Consider the following 20,942-nt stretch of genomic DNA (forward strand, 5'->3'; position numbering starts at 1 on the left):
GGACAGGTACAGGATGGCAACAACAACTGCCTGAGTTACACCAGGAACGCACAATCCCTCCATCAATGCTCAGACTGTCCGCAAGCTCAGACTGTCCAGCTGAGAGAGACTGGACTGAGGGCTTGTAGGCCTGTTGTAAGGCAGGTCCTCACCAGACATCACTGGCAACAATGTCGCCTATGGGCACAAACCCACCGTCACTGGACCAGACAGGACTGGCAAAAAGTGCTCTTCACTGACGAGTCGTGGTTTTGTCTCACCAGGTGTGATTGTCGGATTCGCGTTTATCGTCGAAGGAATGAGCATTACATCATACTCTGTACTCTGGAGCGGGATCGATTTGGAGGTGGAGGGTTCGTCATGGTCTGGGGTTGTGTGTCACTGCATCATCGGGCTGAGCTTGTTGTCATTGCAGGCAATCTCAATGCTGTGCGTTACTTTGAAGACATCCTCCTCCCTTCCTGCAGGCTCATCCTGACATGACCCTCCAGCATGGCAATGCCACCAGCCATACTGCTTGTTCTGTGCCTGATTTCCTGCAAGACAGGAATGTCAGTGTTCTGACAAGGCCAGCGAGGAGCCCGAATCTCAATCCCTTTGAGAAACTCTGGGACCTGTTGGATCGGAGGGTGAGCGCTAGGGCCATTCCCCCCAGAAATGTCTGGGAACTTGCAGGTGCCTTGGTGGAAGAGTGGGGTAACATCTCACTGCAATAACTAGCAAATCTGGTGCAGTCCATGAGGAGGAGATGCACTGCAGTACTTAATGCAGCTGGTGGCCACACCAGATACTGACTGTTACTTTTGATTTTGACCCCCCCCCCCCCTTTGTTCAGGGACACAGTATTCCATTTCTGTTAGTCACATGTCTGTGGAACTTGTTTAGTTTATGTCTCAGTTGTTGAATCCTGTTCCTACAAATATTTACACTTGTTAAGTTTGCTGAAAAGAAACGCATTTGACAATGAGAGCCACAATGGGAATAAGTCCCAGACTTTATTGTCAATGATTTTATTCATGTAAATGTATGGCTTTTTCAAGTTTTATGTGTGCTTGTTTTTGAACCTTTCTAGGGCAGGCATTCCGCTAGCGCAACCCCTCGACAACATTCTGCTGAAAAGACAGCGTGCGAAATTCAAAAATATTTGTAGAAATATGTAACTTTCACACATTAACAAGTCCAATACAACAAATGAAAGATACACATCTTGTTAATCTACCCATTGTGTATGATTTCAAAAATGCTTTACAGCGAAAGCACAACATATGATTATGTTAGGTCATAGCCAAGTCACAAAAACACACAGCCATTTATCCAGCCAAAGATAGGAGTCACAAAAAGCAGAAATATAGATAAAATGAATCACTAACCTTTGATCTTCATCAGATGACACTCATAGGACATCATGTTACACAATACATGTATGTTTTGTTCAATAATGTGCATATTTATATCCAAAAATCTCAGTTTACATTGATGCGCTATGTGCAGTAACGTTTTGATTCCAAAACATCCGGTGATTTTGCAGAATTACTCATAATAAACATTGATAACAGATACAAGTGTTATTCACGGAATTAAAGATAGACTTCTCCTTAATGCAACCGCTGTGTCAGATTTCAAAAAAACTTGACGTAAAAAGCATAATCTGAGAACGGCGATCAGTGCCCAATCCAGCCAGAGAAATATCCACCATTTTGGAGTCAACAGAAGTTAGAAATAACACTATAAATATTCACTTACCTTTGATGATCTTCATCAGAAGGCACTCCCAGGAATCCCAGTTCGACAATAAATTACTGATTTGTTCCATAAAGTCCATCATTTATGTCCAAATAGCCACTTGTTGTTAGCGTGTTCAGCCCAGTAATCCATCTTCATGAGGTGTGAGCACTTCGTCCAGATAAAAACTCGAAAAGTTCCATTACAGGTCGTAGAAACAAGTCAAACGATGTATGGAATCAATCTTTAGGATGTTTTTAACATAAAACATCAATAATGTTCCAACGTGAGAATTCCTATGTCTGAAGAAAAGCAATGGAATGAGAGCTAACTCTGTCGGGAGCGCGCATCATGAGCCTGAGACACTCTGCCAGACCACTGACTCAAACAGATCTCATGAGCCCCTCCTTTATAGCTGAAGCCTGAAACAAGTTTCTAAAGACGGTTGACATCTAGTGGAAGCCGTAGGAAGTGCAACTTGACTCCATAGACACTGTGTATTCGGTATGCCAAGCTTTGAAAAACTCAGATTTCCCACTTCCTGGTTAGATATTTCTCAGGTTTTCGCCTGCCATAAGAGTTCTGGTATACTCACAGACATCATTCAAACAGTTTTAGAAACTTCAGAATGTATTCTATCCAATACTAATAATAATATGCATATATTAGCATCTGGGACAGAGTAGGAGGCAGTTCACTCTGGGCACGCTATTCATCCAAAAGTGAAAATGCTGCCCCCTATCCCAAAATAGTTAAAATAGTTGAATTAATCAACTAAACTGAAGACTGTGAGTGGACGTTTCTTTTTTTACTGAGTTAATGTTGCCCTGATTAGGGATTTGAATTAGAGGCTCCACTGAGTAGCTACTGTGTATCCCGAATGGTACCCTATTCTCTATGTAGTTCGCTGCTTTTGACCAGAGCGCTATGAAGGTAGTGCACTATGTAGAGGACGGACTCAAGCAGAATGTGCAGATATTAAGTGTCCTGCTATTTCAACATTCTCTGTAGGTTTCTCAATATCTGTTACAGTTAATGTCATTTCTTCTTTGTTGCCAGCTGGAGAATACAAGTGTTCTTAGCAGCCAAATTCAGAGTTCCATATCTGTAGGTTGTTGGTCTTAAGTTATCTCTGTCTGGGCGCTACACTTGAGCTATTTCACTAAGGGTTAAACGATTTCTATGCTCTACATCCGAAATGATAGAAATTGATAAAGAAGAATTTGAGAGACAGGTTATTGGAGTATAGAGAGGCAGTCGAGAGATGTCCTGACAGACTTACACTAGAGGCTGGTGTGACTGATAAGGTTTGTGATGGATGTCTGCCTGTCACTTGTACTATTCCTATGTCTGTCTGTCTCTCTGTCTGTGTCTGTGTCTCTCCTATGACCTTGGACTTGCTAGGGACTTTGGCACTGCCTAACTCCCCCCCCCCCCCCCCCCCCCATGCAGTCAAGCATTAGAAACAGAGCAAGCAGGCTGCAGCGGTTCCATTCAAATGACCCTGAGTGCTAATCTCAGCGCGGAGGTGATGAATGCCACATGTCAGCTGGTGACGGCTTGTCCTCTGAAGTCAGCGTCTCCAGTATCCCCTCAGCCCAGTGCTCCAGCCAGCAGCACCACGGGATGGGACGGGAGTGATGTCTGGGCACGGCAAGGAAGGGCTGGCTGGCTGGTGTCCCGCCTGCTGATGACCTGAGTTGACAACAACACAGGGCTGCTCAGACTGGGGTGTTTATGAAGGGAGATGACCTTTCTAATGTGTGTGTGTGTGTGTGTGTGTGTGTGTGTGTGTGTGTGTGTGTGTGTGTGTGTGTGTGTGTGTGTGTGTGTGTGTGTGTGTGTGTGTGTGTGTGTGTGTGTGTGTGTGTGTGTGTGTGTGTGTGTGCGTGTGTGTGTGTGTGTGCGTTGCGTGTGTTCTGTATCTGTTCTGGAAGGGGTGCTCTTGTCTGTCTGGGTTATGGTTAGTGAGGGTTAGTGCATGTGTTTGGAAGTGCATTCACGTTAACCGGCGGAGAAGGGAAGACGCCTTGCACTATATATCACCATCTCCTCTGTGTGTGGCTAGATCACACCTGCTAAACCATAACAATACCGTAACAGAGTTTCCAAAAGACAGAAGCTAGCGCTCACCACATTAACAGCTGAGGAGCCCTCTGCCAGTGGGCCCATGTCAGTATTACAGTTACACCATCTCCTGTGTCTCTGTGTGCAGTGGAGAGCTCCCCAGCTCACTTAATCACTTCTCCCATCTGGGTAAACACAATAGTATACACTTTTATTTCCACATGGACAGATGTTCACTAAAGCTGTTGTTGGGAGGACTTTTTTACTGAGAGTAATCCGTCTCCAGCTTTCTCCTTTCGATTCAATGCAGCGTACAGTTCGGTGCAGGGGAGTTGAGAGGGCTCTGGAGATGTAGTAGAAGTTCCAGAGGACAGCGGGTCATTTGTCTGCACCCATTGGAGTGGAAAATGAACAGGACTTCCATCGTGGTGTCCTCTGGGACGTTCGGGATCCAAGTGCTGGATCAACTTTCCCGAGCTGCACGGAGAGAGAAGGCCCACCTTGAGGGAGAGAGATAGATTGTCTGTCAGATTCCCGCCCAGCTCAAGTCTTCTCTCACAACCTCTAATGGAGCCATTTTCATACCACACCAGATTAGCTGAAACTAATGGCAAGAGGAGAGGGATAAAGTTCTACTCTGTGTCCCAGACCTCCCATCCATCTGCCCTCACGCCCGCTGATCTCACACAGAAGCGCGCACACACACACACTAATCCCCGGCAGCAATCTGCCATTAACGGCAGAGATGAGTCATTTGCGAGAGATTTTATTTCCAGATTGTTTAAAAACCGATGAGTTCACATGACATTTGAAGCTACGTGTAATATGTGGCCAGAATGTTTCGTTTTTTTAAAGTGATCCTTTTTGTTTTAAAGAAGTTGTTCTTCTCCTTGTGTCGGCAGCCTGATTCAGCTGGGCTGTCCTCTACAGGTGGCCCTACAATACTAGAACACTAGGACTGGAGTCACGTTACAAGTCTTCCATTACCAGGGCCAGATCAGAGATGATAGCCGGTATCTGGCACGCAGGCTGTCTGCTCCCATGTTTCAGCCTCCTCTGTCTCTCTCTCCCCTCCCAGCCCCCACCTCTCAGACAGGCTATGAGGTTTATTATGATGGCTTATGATATTGTGCAGCATGGCAATTTACACCGAAACACTCTTCATGCAAACTCAGGTTGCGTTTTCTTTCTGAGTGTGCCTTCCTTTAGTTCCCACGTTACAGCGGAACAGATAGCGTCCTTTCCCTGCTAGTCTTGCGTCACCCACAGTCTGACGGGCACCTTTTAAATTTGACTTTTTTTTACACAGAATGAAAACGTCTATGGAAAGGCTCTTTGTGTGTTACGTTTGGGATGTGTATATTACATTTCTATACTATGAGTGACACCAAAACCATAATAACAGGCTGTGAAGGTCCGTATTGCATACAGAACAACTGACTCCAAACAACAGATTGGAGTAGCAGGCTCGCTCCACCACAGCTACTGTAGATGTTAGCTGGGTAGTGGGGGTGTCGGAGGTCTAGATTTGGACCGTGTTTTTATGAGCGGTTGAAGTTGCTCTAAGCATGGTATGGTACAACATTTGTTTTTGTCTATGTGCTTGGATATGTTTGGCATGACTTTATGTGGAGGAAATATCATTTCCAGAAACAGTATTTTCAGAGTTTTGGCAAGCAAAAGACTGTTACTGTGAAGTTCCTGTGCCAGTTCTAGGATTGTGTTGCCCTGAACTGACTCCCAATAAAGGCTAATCGCTCGGTGGGTGAAACACTCTGTGGGCTACACGTGTTTCTCAATGTGTATATATGCTGCACTTTATGGCCACAGTGTTCAGGACGACAGTGATTAAACCTATTTCTCTCTCTCTCTCTCTCTCTCTCTATTTCTCTCTCTATTTCTCTCTCTCTCTCTCTCTCTCTCTAGAGCTGCGATCTACTGGCACTGCCCACCACTTCTCCTTCCTGCTCAACTCAACAGACTACCGTATCCTGCGTATGGACGAGGACCACGACCGCATGTACGTGGGCAGCAAAGACTACATCCTGTCCCTGGACCTGCACGACATCAACAAGGAGCCGCTCATAGTAAGAGACACCCCAAGCCACCATTGATCCTAGACCGGCTGTATAGTGATGCATTAAAACTAACCAGCTCTTTCCTTTCTCTCTCAGATTCACTGGCCTGTGGCTCCTCAGAGGAAGACAGAGTGTGTTTTGTCGGGGAAGGATACCAACGTAAGTACCGTGCTCTCTCAACCATCGTGACATTTGGGTTAGTTGGGCTGTTGACATCATTCATTCCTTATCCAACATTACCCTCCCATTACCCTCCCATTACCCCTTTGAATCATGCTAAAATGGCCGTTAGGGTGCGAAGGACTGTAGCTGGAGGCTAAAGCTCCTGTTTAACCACATCTGTTTCAGAGGTACCTTTACACACACGCGCGCGCACACACACGCGCACACACATGCACACACACACACACACACACAAACACACACACACACACACAAGCCCCCCGTGGACCTGAGAGCACCATTTAAATCCATATCAAGGTCTGATCCTCCTCTGAATTCTCTGTTGATTTGTTCACACATGTCGACACCCCCACACACAGCCCTAAGGGGTGTATTTGGGCAGTGGCATGCAGGATGGGGTATGGTGGAGAGGTGAAGGGGGGTTTGGATAATAACCGTGCTCCCCTGCTGGTATTGAGAGAGCAGGCCTCTGTTTATCCTACTGGAATGTTCATTTAAACGTGCTCGCTGACCCACACATCTCACCGCCTTTGGTTACATAGTATGGGCCCCTGTGTGTGCATATGCATGTATGAGCTAGCGTGCATGTGTGCATGTGTGTGTGTGTGTGTGTTGTGCAGGCATATGTGAGAGGGGTGGAATTCCAACACCGTAATAATAAAATATTAAATTGGCTGTAGACATCTTGGCAAACCTGGCCCCTCTTTAGGGAATGACAGATGATGACAATTCAAAAGCAATTCAAAGGGGATGTCAGTTCAGGCAAGAGGTCAAAGGCAATCATGCACACCGCACTCTTGGGGGGAGCACAACTGTGGAATGAATAATGCACACACCTGTGCACACACACACACATGCGCACACACACAAACACACACACAATGAAATGAATTGACTGGTGTGCATCTGTCATGTTGTTTGGGTTAGCTATGCTAAAATGGCTTATCCCCTATTCTACACACATCTCATTGTGGATAGTTGGTACATCCTTTTCTCCTGCAACAAGATGGACAGCATGCAGCACTCACAGAGATCGTATCTGCCCAGACTGGCCCTAGCTGTGTAACCCTGTATTACTGTGGCCAGCAAGGAGGCCTGGCTGGGGTTAAGGCAGGGGGCCTGGCTGGGGTTAAGGCAGGGGGCCTGGCTGGGGTTAAGGCAGGGGGCCTGGCTGGGGTTAAGGCAGGGGGCCTGGCTGGGGTTAAGGCAGGGGGCCTTGCTGGGGTTAAGGCAGGGGGCCTCGCTGAGGTTAAGGCAGGGGGCCTGGCTGAGGTTAAGGCAGGGGGCCTGGCTGAGGTTAAGACAGGTGGCCTGGCTGGGGTTAAGGCAGGGGGCCTGGCTGGCATTAAGGCAAGGGGACTGGCTGGGTTTAAGGTAAGGGGACAGGCTGGGGTTAATGCAGGGGGCTTGGCTGGTGTTAAGGTAAGGGGACTGGCTGGGGTTAAGGCAGGGGGACTGGCTGGCGTTAAGGCAAGGGGACTGGCTGGGGTTAAGGCAAGGGGACTGGCTGGGGTTAAGGTAAGGGGACTGGCTGGGGTTAAGGCAGGGGGACTGGCTGGGGTTAAGGCAGGGGGACTGGCTGGGGTTAAGGCACGGGGACTGGGTTTCCATACAGCTGGTAGGTGAGATTAGGGGCCTCAGATCGTAGAGGCACAGATCTGTTCTCATTACCAGCACCTCCAAGAAGGGGCCGCTGACCTGTCCTATTCTAAAGCCGGACTCTGTGTGTGTTTGTGTTCCAGCGTGCGTGTACAAGTGTGTGTGTGTGTCCAATAAAGAAAGCCAGCAGGGAGTAGTACTGCAGCCAAACACCAGACTCAGATCAATCAAAAATGGTAGCTGAGGGTGTTTGAGGTGGTTAGCTGAAGGTTATTAATCATCAATTTGACATTTTGTTTACTATTACTAACGTTTTTGGATTTTCTCTTTCAGGGGGAATGTGGGAACTTCATCCGTCTGATCGAGCCGTGGAACCGGACCCACCTATACGTGTGTGGAACAGGGGCCTACAACCCCGTCTGCACCTATGTGGACCGCGGACGCAGGTCCCAGGTAACCAGAGACCAGATGTATCTGACCATGGTGACACTGACCCCTGAACTCCCCCTCTTTCAGAGTCAGATCTGTCAATCAACCCACCTCGTCTGTCATTGTCACGGTCTGTTCCTTTCCGCCACTCATTTTCTGCTCCCCTGTTCACATTGACTCGCTCTGTCCATGGTCTTGTGAACCCAGAGAAAGGCTTAATAGTGAGCTCTCCACAGATGTGTAACTCTCCTTTGTCCCGGGCACTTTGTGTCACACTGTTGTGGTGGATCCTGTTGGTGAGGCAGGTAACGTCCACCATAGGAAGCTAACTGCCAACTATAGTACCGGTGGGAAGAGCATGTTGAAAGTGTGTCTAAAACAGCTGCTACTATTTCCCCCCTCTAGCGGCGGTCTCCTCTCCCCCCTCACCTGTTTATGTGTAGTGTTCTGGCCTGACTGGGAGGCTCTGAAAGCCCATCATTACTGATGGAGCCTCTCATCCATCACCGGCCTTGTAACTCACCCCCCGTCCCTCCCCTGTCCCCCCCCCCCCCGTCCCTCCATTCCTCCCTCTGTCCCTCATAGACCAGCAGACATCAGAGCTTCGGCAGCTGCCGTCCCCAGTGCACACTTACTGTTGCTATCCCGCCTGTTTAGTCTCAGCGTTTAATTGGAGGACTTGGGTTTCAATGTACAGGCCAGTCGCCCCCTTGTCATTCATCCGCTAGCTACGTCACTTGTACTGTAAAGGTTTTCCTTGGGTAAAATTAGAGCTGTAAACAGAAACCATTTGCTTTGGGAGTTCTCCCAGTGTTCGTTCCAAAGGCCTCGCACGTGTTGAGTCCTTAGACAGCTAACCAAGGTTTTCCAGATACGACCTACACATCGCCTTCTCTGAGATCACTCCCGCCATTGTCCTTTTTTTCTCTCTGAGCTCCTTTTCACCTAAATGGGTCCACCTTTGTCTCGTTTGTCTTGTATATGTTGCTGAACCTTGGCTATGTGTGCACGTGCATGACATACCATGTTTTCTGCATGTATCTGGCAACCTAGATAGAGGCTGGTACTGATACTCATCCAGATTGATTTATGCACATGACATCATCACTGAACTCTCTGTTGAACTCTCTAGCGCGGTTTACTAGAGTTCTGATTTGTTACTTTTTGGGGTTCTATTCTCCCACCTCTGTCAGTCTTTACATTCCTCATGGAGTCCAAACTAATTTCTTCTGTTGTGGTCATGTTTTTTGTGTGTTTTTTTTACGGTTATGGGTCTTTCTTTGAGCTTTTTCTGTTCTGCTCCTGGTCAACTCTTCGGTTGAATTTTCACTGAATTTTCCATTGGTTTTGGGGTCTCCGGTTGGGTGCAGCCGATGGGACCGTCGTGGTAATCGCGTGGCACGTGTCCTCTTTTTTTAGGCCCACTACCTGCAGGCGGCCCAGTCCGGAGGGAGGACCAACCGGGCGGCAGATTTCACCACTACGGCAGGGCCTGTGGAGCCAAAGGTGGGCCGTGGGCCGAGGGGAGGCTACTGTAGAACCTGGTCCTGGGTCAGGTGCCCATTTGGGGTCTTAGAGGCCCTGTCTTATCATGTTCCTCCTGCTGAGATTCAAAATGGACGCAGCTGACTATGGTGTGGATGAAATAAGGTGTTAGAGATTTGGATTCAAGTGTTTATGATCACAGTTAAATAGTAGAGCGGTTTTATTCATAGGTTAAGTTGGTTAGTATAACAGAGTCCAGTACTTTACATTCACTAGCATCCAATATGACCTCAAAAGGCCTACTTTAAAAAAAGGGATTTTACTGTACTTGGTCTATAATTCATCTTGGCTACTAGAATGTTGAGAGGTAGGCTACGTATTAATATTAGCCAAATCATTCAAAGGCATGCAATAAAAACATGTGTGGTGGAGGACAATGGCAAGATCCATTCCAATGAGTACCACAACAAGTCAGAGAACTTTTTGGGGTGAGGGGGAAGTGTATTTGTCCAACTCGCCTTTTAGTCAAATATGTAATCCTGACGTGTGTAATGAGCATTTTTTGGCATGTGATAATTAATTGTCAGCTAAGTGAAAGGACAGTTTTTTTCTTAGGCGCAAAAGGAAAGGGTTTACGTTTCATGTTTCTTGAAAGCCAATCTGTTTAGGTTTTCCATTACCGTGCCTAAATCACATGCTCTACATTCAATCACAAATGTTGAACTAATATAACATTATTATTACTACCAACCCTCAGTAGTACAGCAAGCTACTTGACACAATGTTGAGACAGATGCTAAAAATGTCCTCCTGGCTCGCAGACCTGAGCTATCCTCCGCATCACTAACACTAGGAGCATGGTGGAGGAGTTTTCTATCGCTCTCTGCATATTTTAGCTCAAGCACTCCATCACGCCGATAACCCGGCCTTGTACGCGTCCGTACTCCCTTGCTCAGCGCTAATACGGGTGTGTGAGTGTGTGTTTTACATAGTTTCAAGTAATGCCTTTCTTGCAAGCTCTTTCCCAACAATGTAGTAAACAATGTCCGTAGTATTATAAAATAAAGGGAAGTAGAACAAAAACACACAAGAAATAGAAATAAGAAGGACAGGAGAATGTAAGTAAGCTATATACAGGGTCAGTTCCAATACCAATACCAAGGTGACTTGGCATCAGGATATATGATGAACAGAGTAGTAGCAGCATACAGGATATGCTGTCTGTCTGTCTGTCTGTCTGTCTGTCTGAGTTAGGTTTAGTGCGGGTGTGTGTGTGAAGAGTCAGTATGAATGTGTGGGCGTGTTATGTGTGGGAGCCATTGAAGTGTGTGTGTGTGTGTGTGTGTGTGTGTGTGTGTGTGTGTGTGTGGGAGCCATTGAAATGTGTGTGTGTGTGTGTGTGTGTGTGTGTGTGTGTGTGTGCGTGTGTGCGTGTTATGTGTGGGAGCCATTGAATTGTGTGTGTGTGTGTGTGTGTGTGTGTGTGTGTGTGTGTGTGTGTGTGTGTGTGTGTGTGTGTGTGTGTGTGTGTGTGTGTGTGTGTGTGCGTGTTATGTGTGGGAGCCATTGAAGTGTGTGTGTGTGTGTGTGTGTGTGTGTGTGTGTGTGTGTGTGTGGGAGCCATTGAAATGTGTGTGTGTGTGTGTGTGTGTGTGTGTGTGTGTGTGTGTGTGTGTGTGTGTGTGTGTGTGTGTGTGTGTGTGTGTGTGTGTGTGTGTGTGCGTATGTGTGCGTGTTATGTGTGGGAGCCATTGAATTGTGTGTGTGTGTGTGTGTGTGTGTGTGTGTGTGTGTGTGTGTGTGTGTGTGTGTGTGTGTGTGTGTGTGTGTGCGTGTTATGTGTGGGAGCCATTGAAGTGTGCATGTGTGTGTGCGTGTGTGTGTGTGCGTGTTATGTGTGGGAGCCATTGAAGTGTGTGTGTGTGTGTGTGTGTGTGTGTGTGTGTGTGTGTGTGTGTGTGTGTGTGTGTGTGTGTGCGTGTGTGCGTGTGTGCATGTGCGCGTGTGTGTCTGTTTGAATGTTTAGGGTCCTGTGAGTGTGCATAGAGTCAGTGCAAAAATAGAAATTAAAGGGTCAATGCAGATAGTCCATGTAGCTATTTAGTTAGATAATTAGTTAGCTATTTAGCAGTCTTATGGCTTGGGGATCGAAGCTCTTCAGGAGCCTGCTGGTGTCAGACGTGTTGCTCTGGCACCGCTTGTCGTGTGGAAGCAGAGAGAACATCTGGATCAGTACAAAAACAGCATTTGAGAGACGTGCTCAGAAACCATTTGTGTACCAACCTCTAGTCTGCCCATCACTTCATGGTGTTGCCCTTACTGGTCTGCCAATGTATCGTCATCCATGTGTCAGTATCTCCCTCCACAGGACTACAGTATGTGAAAACTTGTAATACACAAATTCTATAAGGCGGGGATCAACTCTGCTCTGTGTTCTCAATGGAAATGACAGAATAATGAATGGTAGTTTATATATTTTATTGTTTATTGCAGGAATATATCTTCCGTTTGGAGCCGGGCAAGGTGGATTCGGGTAAAGGCAAATGTCCTTACGACCCTAAACTCAACAGCGTCTCAGCTTTGATAAGTAAGTTCCTGTTTATCTCCTTTCTCTCATCTGACTTGAATGTCTTTCTATGGAAACAAAAGGTTTGTTTCCCGTCAAGGTTTATTCCTCTCTTCCCCAAGGAATGTTTGGGGTCAGTCCAACCCTTGTGGAAGCTATTACTGCACCATTGGCTAGTCACACTCTGGAGCTTGTTAATTCAAATACTTCTGCCTCTTTTCATGTGCAGCTACCCTGTGGTGACGTTAACTGTCCCATTGTCACATTATTGTCATAATCAAAAAGAGTGTACTGCAAAGTTATTTGCTGGGTTGAACATTCTTAATGGGTGAAGCATGCATCGGTATGTAAGGTCTCATATCAGTAGGTGGTCTGGTGTTGTCAGCAGCTTAAAGGCAGGTGGTCAGACTTGGCAGTTGACCTCTTCCTCTCTGGCTTGACTCCACTGACCTCCCAGCCACCCAGAGTTGTGTGACACTACCCATGACCCCCCTCTGTGACCTCCTATGTCAGCCCCAGTGGTGGAAAAAGTACCCAATTGTCATACTTGAGTAAAAGTGAAGATATCTTAACAGAAAATGACTCAAGTAAAATTGAAAGTCACCCAGCAAAATACTACTTGAGTAAAGGTTTTTTTAAGTATTTGCTTTTAAATATGGTTAAGTATCAAAAGTAAAAGTATAAATCATTTCAAATTCCTTACATTAACACTTCTTCGGGATTGGTGTTCCCGTCCACGGGACGGTTGAGCTAACGTAGGCTAATGCGATTAGCATGAGGTTGTAAGTAACAAGAACATTTTCCAGGACACTGACTTATCGCAGAAAGCTTAAATTCTTGTTAATCTAACTGCACTGTCCAATTTACAGTAGCTATTACAGTGAAATAATATCATACTATTGTTTGAGGAGAGTGCCCAATTTTAAACAGGAAAAGTTATTAATAAACAAATTAGGCACATTTGGGCAGTCTTGATACAACATTTTTAACAGAAATGCAATGGTTCATTGGATCAGTCTAAAACTTTGCACATACACTGATGCCATCCAGTGACCAAAATCTAAATTGCACCTGGGCTGGAATAACACGTTATGGCCTTTCTCTTGCATTTCAAAGATGATGGTACAAAAAAAAAGGACAATTTTCCTGTCCTGCAAAGCCTTCAAAATGTAACGAGTACTTTTGGCTGTCAGGGAAAATGTATGGAGTAAAAAGTACATTACTTTCTTTAGGAATGTCGTCGAAAATATAAATGGTAAAGCACAGATACTCAAAAAACGACTTATGTAGTACTTTACACCACTGAGTAAAAGTAAAGATACCTTTAATAGAAAGAAAATGACTTAAGTAAAAGTGAAAGTCACCCAGTAAAATACTACTTGAGTAATGGTCAAAAAGTATTTGGTTTTAAATATACTTAAGTATAATTTCAAATAGCTTATATTAAGCAAACCAGACAGCACAATTTAATTTTTTATATTTTATTTACAGATAGGCAGGGGCACACTCCAATACTCAGACATGATATACAATTAAAGTATTAGTGTTTAGTGAGTCTACCAAATCAGAAGCAGTAGGGATGACCAGGGATGTTCTCTTGATGTTGTAAGTGTGTGAATCCTGTCCTGCTAGGCATTCAAAATGTAATGAGTACTTTTGGGTGTCAGGGAAAATGTATGGAGTAAAAAGTCAAATGTAGAGAAGTAAAAGTAACAGTTGACAAACATCTTAATATTAAAGTACAGATACCCCCCAAACCCATTTAAATACTACTTTAAAGTATTTTTACTAAAGTACTTTACACCACCGGTCAGCCCACACCTAGAGCTGACCTGGGTGAAACTACCAAGCATCCACTTACTGCAGCAACTCAGCTATTACATAACCAACCTACAATGTGGCCAGAGTCATACTGTACCACACAAATTCAAAACAAGGAATTCCTCTGTTATAGATTTCAATGTACCTCTCTTGACCCCAATATTTCTGTCGTGTTTGGTCGCTATGGTGAAGAGGTTCAATCTGAACCGATTGTAGAAGGAAAATGCTGTCTTGTCTTTAGGGAGATCTGTCAACTCTCTAAACAGGTCCCATACTGGGGCAGCACCTGCTCACTCACACTCAGCCACAATCAACTGGGGGTGGGCATTTCCCAGGTCTCCACCCCACACTGTTAGCATGACCTGCGCCAATGACCACATCCTCACATCCTGCCCCAGGTTCCCAGTGTCTACCCTGGGATCTATCTCCTCTTTGTCCAGCCTGACCCTGGCCACCAGCTGAGGGCTACTGTTGGTTATGGTGAGCTGAGGGATACAGTGTGTTCCTGCCCTAAAGACAACAGGGCCATATCTCCATAACAAAGGACTGTAGTCACTAATCACCTGTGGTTTCCTTCCTGTCAACCTCTTTGTTATTGTCTTTCTATGATCTTCCATTGATTTCTCTCTCTCTCACTCTTTCTCTCTCTCTCTCACCCCTTCTCTCTCAATTCAATTTCAATTTAAGGGCTTTATTGGCACGGTAAACATATGTTTACATTGCCAAAGCAAGTGAAATAGATAATAAACACTTAGTGAAATAAACAATAAAAAATGAACAGTAAACATTACACTTCCAAAGTTCCAAAAGAATAAAGACATTTCAAATGTCATATTATGTCTAAAAGTGGGTTCTCTCTCTCTCTCTCTCTCTCTCTCTCTCTCTCTCTCTCTCTCTCTCTCTCTCTCTCTCTCTCTCTCTCTCTCTCTGTGATTGACAGATGGGGAGCTCTACGCGGGGGTCTACATTGACTTCATGGGGACAGACGCGTCCATTTTCCGTACTCTGGGGAAACAGACAGCCATGAGGACGGACCAATACAACTCCAAATGGTTAAATGGTAACGTCTAACGTCTCATCCTGACAAACATCATCTCTCTATGGCGTTTGTCTTTATACTTCCGTTGTGTGTCAATCGATTCCTCAGCCTCTACATTCCGGTGCTGTCTCACAGTACCTATCTCATACTGTATATATGGCTCTGGTCCAATGGCTGTTCCAGCCATTAGAAAATCAACAATGCCTATCACATCAAACCAGTAATGCCTGCACTCAACTCACCGAGTGCCTTTTCTAATGAACTGTTAAGGAAACGTTTCTCCTCACTGTAATGCGTCAGCCTCGACACATGCTGTATGTGCTGTGGCCGAGTCATCGATGGTTTGTTCTAATGCCATACATGTCTTCTGGCATTTCATCATGTATGGATTGCTCTTTGTCGGATCCTGGTCTCTTATTCTCCATAGTCTAAAGTTACGAGACTGTACACGTTAGTTCTGCTGGCTGGGTGGGTGGGTTTGGGAGGTCATTGTTGCCACCTTTGATTATTTCAGAGTAGGGCTGGGTCCCAGGCAGTTCTCCAAAGTGACCCTGTTGCCCCCCCAACCGTCTACCAGCAGGAGGCATACCCCATCCCCTCCTGAGTCCTGTTTATCAGCCCCAGGGCCACACTAGGACATCCTGCTCTGCCAATATGGCTTAATGTTCCCCACCCTCCACAGGGTCTGCCCCCATTTGGGTTGTGTCTCTGTAGCAGCAGGGAGGACCGGGTTTATTTGATGTGTCCAGCAGTGTCCCAATCAGTGAGCCAGCATGAGAAGAGAGGGCGACGCCATATTGTGCTCATAGAGTGAGAATAATGAGGGATATTTGGAATGTACAGCAGTGACATGAGCTCAAATTTAGGCCTCAATTGACTCTCACTAGCATCTGTCTAATTATCAGCACTCTCTCTCTCTCTCCCTCTCTCTCTCTCTCTCTCTCTCTCTCTCTCTCTCTCTCTCTCTCTCTCTCTCTTTCTCTCTCTCTCTCTTTCTCTCTCTCTCTCTCTCTTTCTCTCCCTCCCTCTCTCTTTCTTTCTCTGCCCATCTCTCTCTCTCTCCCTCCCTCTCTCTCTCTCTCTCTCTCTCTCTCTCTCTCTCTCTCTCTCTCTCTCTCTCTCCTTCTCTCTCTCTCTCTTTCTCTCGCACTTTCTCTGTCTTTCAGATCCCACATTCATCAAGGCACACCTCATTCCAGACAGTGCTGAGAAGAACGATGACAAGCTCTACTTCTTCTTCCGGGAGAAGGCTTCAGAGATGGGCCAGAGCCCCATGGCCCAGTCCAGGATAGGCAGGATCTGTCTGGTAAGATACTGTAACTCATTATCTTCAAAAAATACAGTCAATAAGAACGTGAAAGAGGTCATATATTGTCACCTTTGACCCTGCGAACCCAGTACCCCGCCACTAATGATACTGAGACATCCCCAGAGTAGAGGGGGTCTCATTGGAAACTCTGCATAAACCATGAATGTATCTTAGCATTCAACACAGTCAGACATAAAACAACACAGCCCTGCCCCCTCCCCCTTCCTCAACAGCCAATGAGCAGTCTAAGAAACCCAAACTAAAGGGAATGCTGTTGTCCCCTTGTGATAAACTGTTGGAGTGGGAGAGTTTGCCTTTGGCCTCCAGTATTTACACATAAGTGCAAACATACACATACACACTCAGGGTAATGTTTATCTAATGATGTATGTATGTCCCAGTGGTTGCCGTGACTCAGAACATTGTTTATCCTTAGAGGGGGACCCTGGGCTGTGTGCAAGCCTTCCCCCTCTCGCTGCACGCCTCGTAATGGACCCTAGGGACGCTGGTCCTTGCCTGTGTCTGGATCCTAAGCCCCTGTCCTCTGATGACTCCCACTAGACTTAGCACTACTGGCATAGATACACATACAAAAACATGGTAGAAAAAGCACACAACTTGATCGAATTTTGAGTACATCACTATATAAGCTACAACATAATGGAATATAACTTTAGATTTGGATGATGATTATTATATTACTCCAATATAAATTGTGGCACAAATAGCATTCTCTGATTTTTCCACTTGAACATTGTCTCTCAAACTCCTATTTTCTCTGTTCAACAAGTCTAGAAGATGTTTTGTAATGTACAAGGAGTTCTGGATTGGGAATAATTGTCAACGTGTTTCACCTCACTCCCTTTACTCTCTGCAGGGGTTGGCGTCTGTCCACAACAGATGGGGCAGACAGACTGAAACACAGCTGATGGTTTTACTCTCGGCTTCTCTCTAAACTAGTGTTGGCTGCTAGCTGTCTAAAACAGCTGTTGATTTGGATCTTTGGAGCGGTCCACTTGTGGTGTTTGTGTAGGGGTCAGGTGTGAGTGACACTGCCTTTTGTCCCCCCCCCCCCCTTGCAGAATGATGATGGTGGACACTGCTGTCTGGTCAACAAGTGGAGCACTTTCCTGAAAGCCAGACTCATTTGCTCGGTACCTGGAGTGGACGGCATAGAGACCCACTTTGATGAGCTCCGTAAGTAGGCGGAATTTTTACAACAGTGGTATAACCCAATTGTTAAGTTATATGTTCTTAAGGCTCGCACACATCCCACCGAATGTGGTTCTGGCGTTCGTCTACCGATTGTTCAACACGCTGTGTTTTACGGACCACTGCTGACTGACTGACAACATTTTCATGCGATTCAATCGGTGTGCGCACTCGTTAATCAAATTCCAACCGCCAGGTGCTAAGTACTCTCGGCCAGCAAACGTTATTGGTGTGTCCGAGCCCTTGCACTAACTTCCCAGTTTTCCTCAAGTTTTGTCTTACTCCTCTGCTCCCTCATCTTCTAAACACTAAACATAGTCAGCCGCACATGAAAGCGACAACATGTAAAAATGACCAACCAATCCATTCAGACCCCACTCTGCAATCATACTGTGATATCTCTGTAACATCCGAGTTCGTTTGAACCGTTTCAAAGTGCACTCCTGTTTCGTTTGGGCTTTGAAACGGACACTGTGTGTGTGTGTGTTCTGGTTTGACACACATCCGCCCGTACAGGAATCATGTGTCTGGATTCTAAAGTTCTGTAACATTGTGACGTCTGGGATTCTGCTGTCCAATATTCCATCATTGTGGGAGCAGATCTTACACGAGAGTCTACCTGGAGAATGAAAGCTCCTATGTGACCAAGTGACCGGGCTACTCGGAAAACAAGAGTCTACTGTACGTAGGGTTACTGCTGACCTTTACCGTAGCCAAACAGGGATTTCTCACAGACAGTAACTCTTCCATTTTGTTTTAACATATACCATGTCTTCAGCTTTCCTTTCTGGTATAGTTTGATTTAGCGCCACAAAAACAAGGAAATTGGCAAAGCGTTTATGACTGCTCCAACGTTGTAACGATGGGTCTGTAAAATCATTGTACTATTCTTCTCTGCCCTTGTAAACCAAAGGAAAGGGGAATTCTGAGGAAGGTACTGCAGGGATCAAGATACCGCTGTCCCACCCAGCTTGCAGCCTGTTTTGCTTTAGACATCAACATCGCTCCTGTATGATAAGCATGTCTGGGTTCAGGTTGGCTCAATCAGACAGCAGTGGAAGTGCTGAGGGTAGAGGTGTGTGTGGAGGTGTCTGGGGAGGACTGGTAATGAAGCGCAGGGCTTTACGGTCTGTCTCTGAACCAGCCAGGGGGGAGCTCCTTGCAGGGTTACAGGGGTCACCCCTGCCTGTCAATCACATCTCTCCTCTCACATGACTGGTGGCTCACCGTCTCAGGGAAACATTAGTGTGATGCGCTGTGCTGTGGAGGTCCTACTCTGAGGAGACTTGAGCGCTCTCCTTGAAATGATTATGAACACTAGTTATTAGTAGGACAGTCAAATGCAAATCACAACAACTGATTTTGTTTTATTGCAGGTCATTTGTTTTTACTGATTCTGTTTGTTTTATACTATAGCCCAGTGGAGGCTCATTTTAGCTTTAGCCTGAGGGCTGTGAATGACCAGTTTTGATACCACATGTCTACCCAAACCACACACTTATGTTGAGCAATTCGTACTCATTTCTTTGTCAATGTAAATGTCCCATCTGCAGGTCAATTGTAGTCCGGGTCACTCTCAGTGAGGGTCATACTAGGCTTGTCACCCCTGAACGTTTAGCTACCCACCACACGTCTGTCTGTGGTTTGGTTTCCCACAACCACTACCATCAGGCCTATAGCAGAGAGGGGTTCAGAGTGGGGCTGAGGGGGTGGTTGAGGGGGGGTGGTGAGAGGGGGCTGAGGGCGTGGTTGGGGGGGGGTGAGAGGGGGCTGAGGGGGTGGTGGTGAGAGGAGGCTGAGGGGGTGGGGGGGGCTTATAGGGTGATTGGGGGGGGGGGGGAGGTGATAGGGGGTGGTGAGGGGGGGGCTGAGGGGGTGGGGGGGGCTGATAGGGGGTGAGGGGGGGGGGCTGATAAGGGGTGGTGAGGGCAGAGATGGGAGTAAAGTCAGATGTTGAGAAAGTCTTCTTGTCTTTCCAGGCCAGCATTGGAACTACTGTATGTAGAGTAGAGTCTGAAAAGGAAGACAGAATGGGGGGGGGGGGGTTGCAGGTTTCCAGACAGTGTCTCTGTCAGAGTAAATTATTTTTTTATTGCCTTTTCAAAAGTGTAATGGGGGGAAAGGAACATTTGGTTTCTGGTTCATTTCATAGTTCCTTATAATAACAGAAAGGGCAAAACCTCAGAAGCCACCTCTTTCCCTTCCTTCGACAGTTAAAGTTGTTTATCATCTGCCGTTCTTTTTCTCGTAGTCGTCGTTCTTGAGCAATGGGCTTTTGTGCGGACATTTTGAATACATATTTTTCTGTGTCACCAAGGGAGTCGTGTGGTTTTTATTTGTGTTTGCTGTTGTAACGCTGTGCAGTCAGACGGGTCCCTAGGGTAGAGACCATATATACAGTACCATCTGACCGTCATCAGACAGACGAACAGACAGAGAGAGAGCGTGTGTGTGTGTGTGTGTGTGTGTGTGTGTGTGTATTAGTATCTGTTTTCCACCACCATCAACAAAACACCAAATGATGGAATTTCTCACCTAGAGTTGTCAAGGCGCATTGAATCTGTTCTGGCTCGTAGTGATCCAACGCCCTGTTAAGACACTTTATGTTGGTGTTTCCTTTATTTTTGTCAGTTACCTGTATATTATACTGCACTTCCTCGTGATATGAATGGGAATTGTATTTTGGGCATTCATAGGGAAAATTAAAGGTGCAGTAGGTTTATTGGTCTTTAATAACACCATACTGTGTACATACACATTGCAGAATAACGGCGTTTCTCTCATAGATGTGGTATTTCTGCAGGAACAATGTGCTGACTTTAGATACTCAGTGAGCCTCAAGGAGTCTTTGTCTGCAATGACACATCATAGCAGCCAATGATGCAACTTGTTCCAAATTTTCAGCCAGGAGGGCTGTCAAACTGGCGTCAGATGTGTTAGGAATTTCTCTCCCGTTTACCAAAAGTTAATTCCCGTTCTCGTTTACGGCCTTTACCTGTCAGTCTCTTACACTGCCAATAAAGAAGGGATGATTTTCTTTGTGATGTTTACATACATCATTTCAATGCAACTCAGTCATAGCTACAGCTTTTATTAGGGGCCATCTCTCTTCAGAAAAATAAGGAGTGGTGGTTTAAAACTCTTAAAGTTTATTCTTTGGGAGAACACTCTTAAGGCTTGATAAGGCCTTGGGCAGTAACATTTTGTTCTTCAACTTGAATCCAGAAGGGTTTGGAGAGTGTGTGATTGGAGAAACCTGCTGTTTTGTTCTTTGAGTATTTTCCATTTCAACTTGATCTTTGCCCAGAGATTTATTTGAAAAGTTCAGGGCGTGGAGCTGCTTGATATCTACGAGGCTCAATATCTTAGTAATGCCTGGCTTCATAAATGCACATGACAGAGGTTCCAGAGTTATAAATGGAGGGTATAATG

The 20,942-nt window shown here is 45.9% G+C and overlaps 1 protein-coding gene across 4 annotated transcripts in view; it reads left to right on the plus strand.

Moving 5' to 3' along the window:
* Positions 1-20,942, plus strand: part of LOC109890872 (semaphorin-3F-like) — a 72,776-nt gene that overhangs the window by 44,956 nt on the left and 6,878 nt on the right. For 2 of the 4 annotated variants that reach the window (XM_031824817.1, XM_031824818.1), the window contains exons 3-10: positions 5,716-5,876; positions 5,964-6,026; positions 7,983-8,102; positions 9,498-9,584; positions 12,057-12,150; positions 14,891-15,010; positions 16,156-16,295; positions 17,381-17,495. In XM_031824817.1, the coding sequence (XP_031680677.1) occupies positions 5,716-5,876; positions 5,964-6,026; positions 7,983-8,102; positions 9,498-9,584; positions 12,057-12,150; positions 14,891-15,010; positions 16,156-16,295; positions 17,381-17,495 (900 nt within the window). The remainder of the gene's footprint in view (positions 1-5,715; positions 5,877-5,963; positions 6,027-7,982; positions 8,103-9,497; positions 9,585-12,056; positions 12,151-14,890; positions 15,011-16,155; positions 16,296-17,380; positions 17,496-20,942) is intronic. The other 2 variants (XM_031824820.1, XM_031824819.1) reach the window with 1 other exon arrangement.

Source organism: Oncorhynchus kisutch, linkage group LG5 (assembly GCF_002021735.2).
Source record: "Oncorhynchus kisutch isolate 150728-3 linkage group LG5, Okis_V2, whole genome shotgun sequence".
Lineage (NCBI taxonomy): Eukaryota > Metazoa > Chordata > Actinopteri > Salmoniformes > Salmonidae > Oncorhynchus > Oncorhynchus kisutch.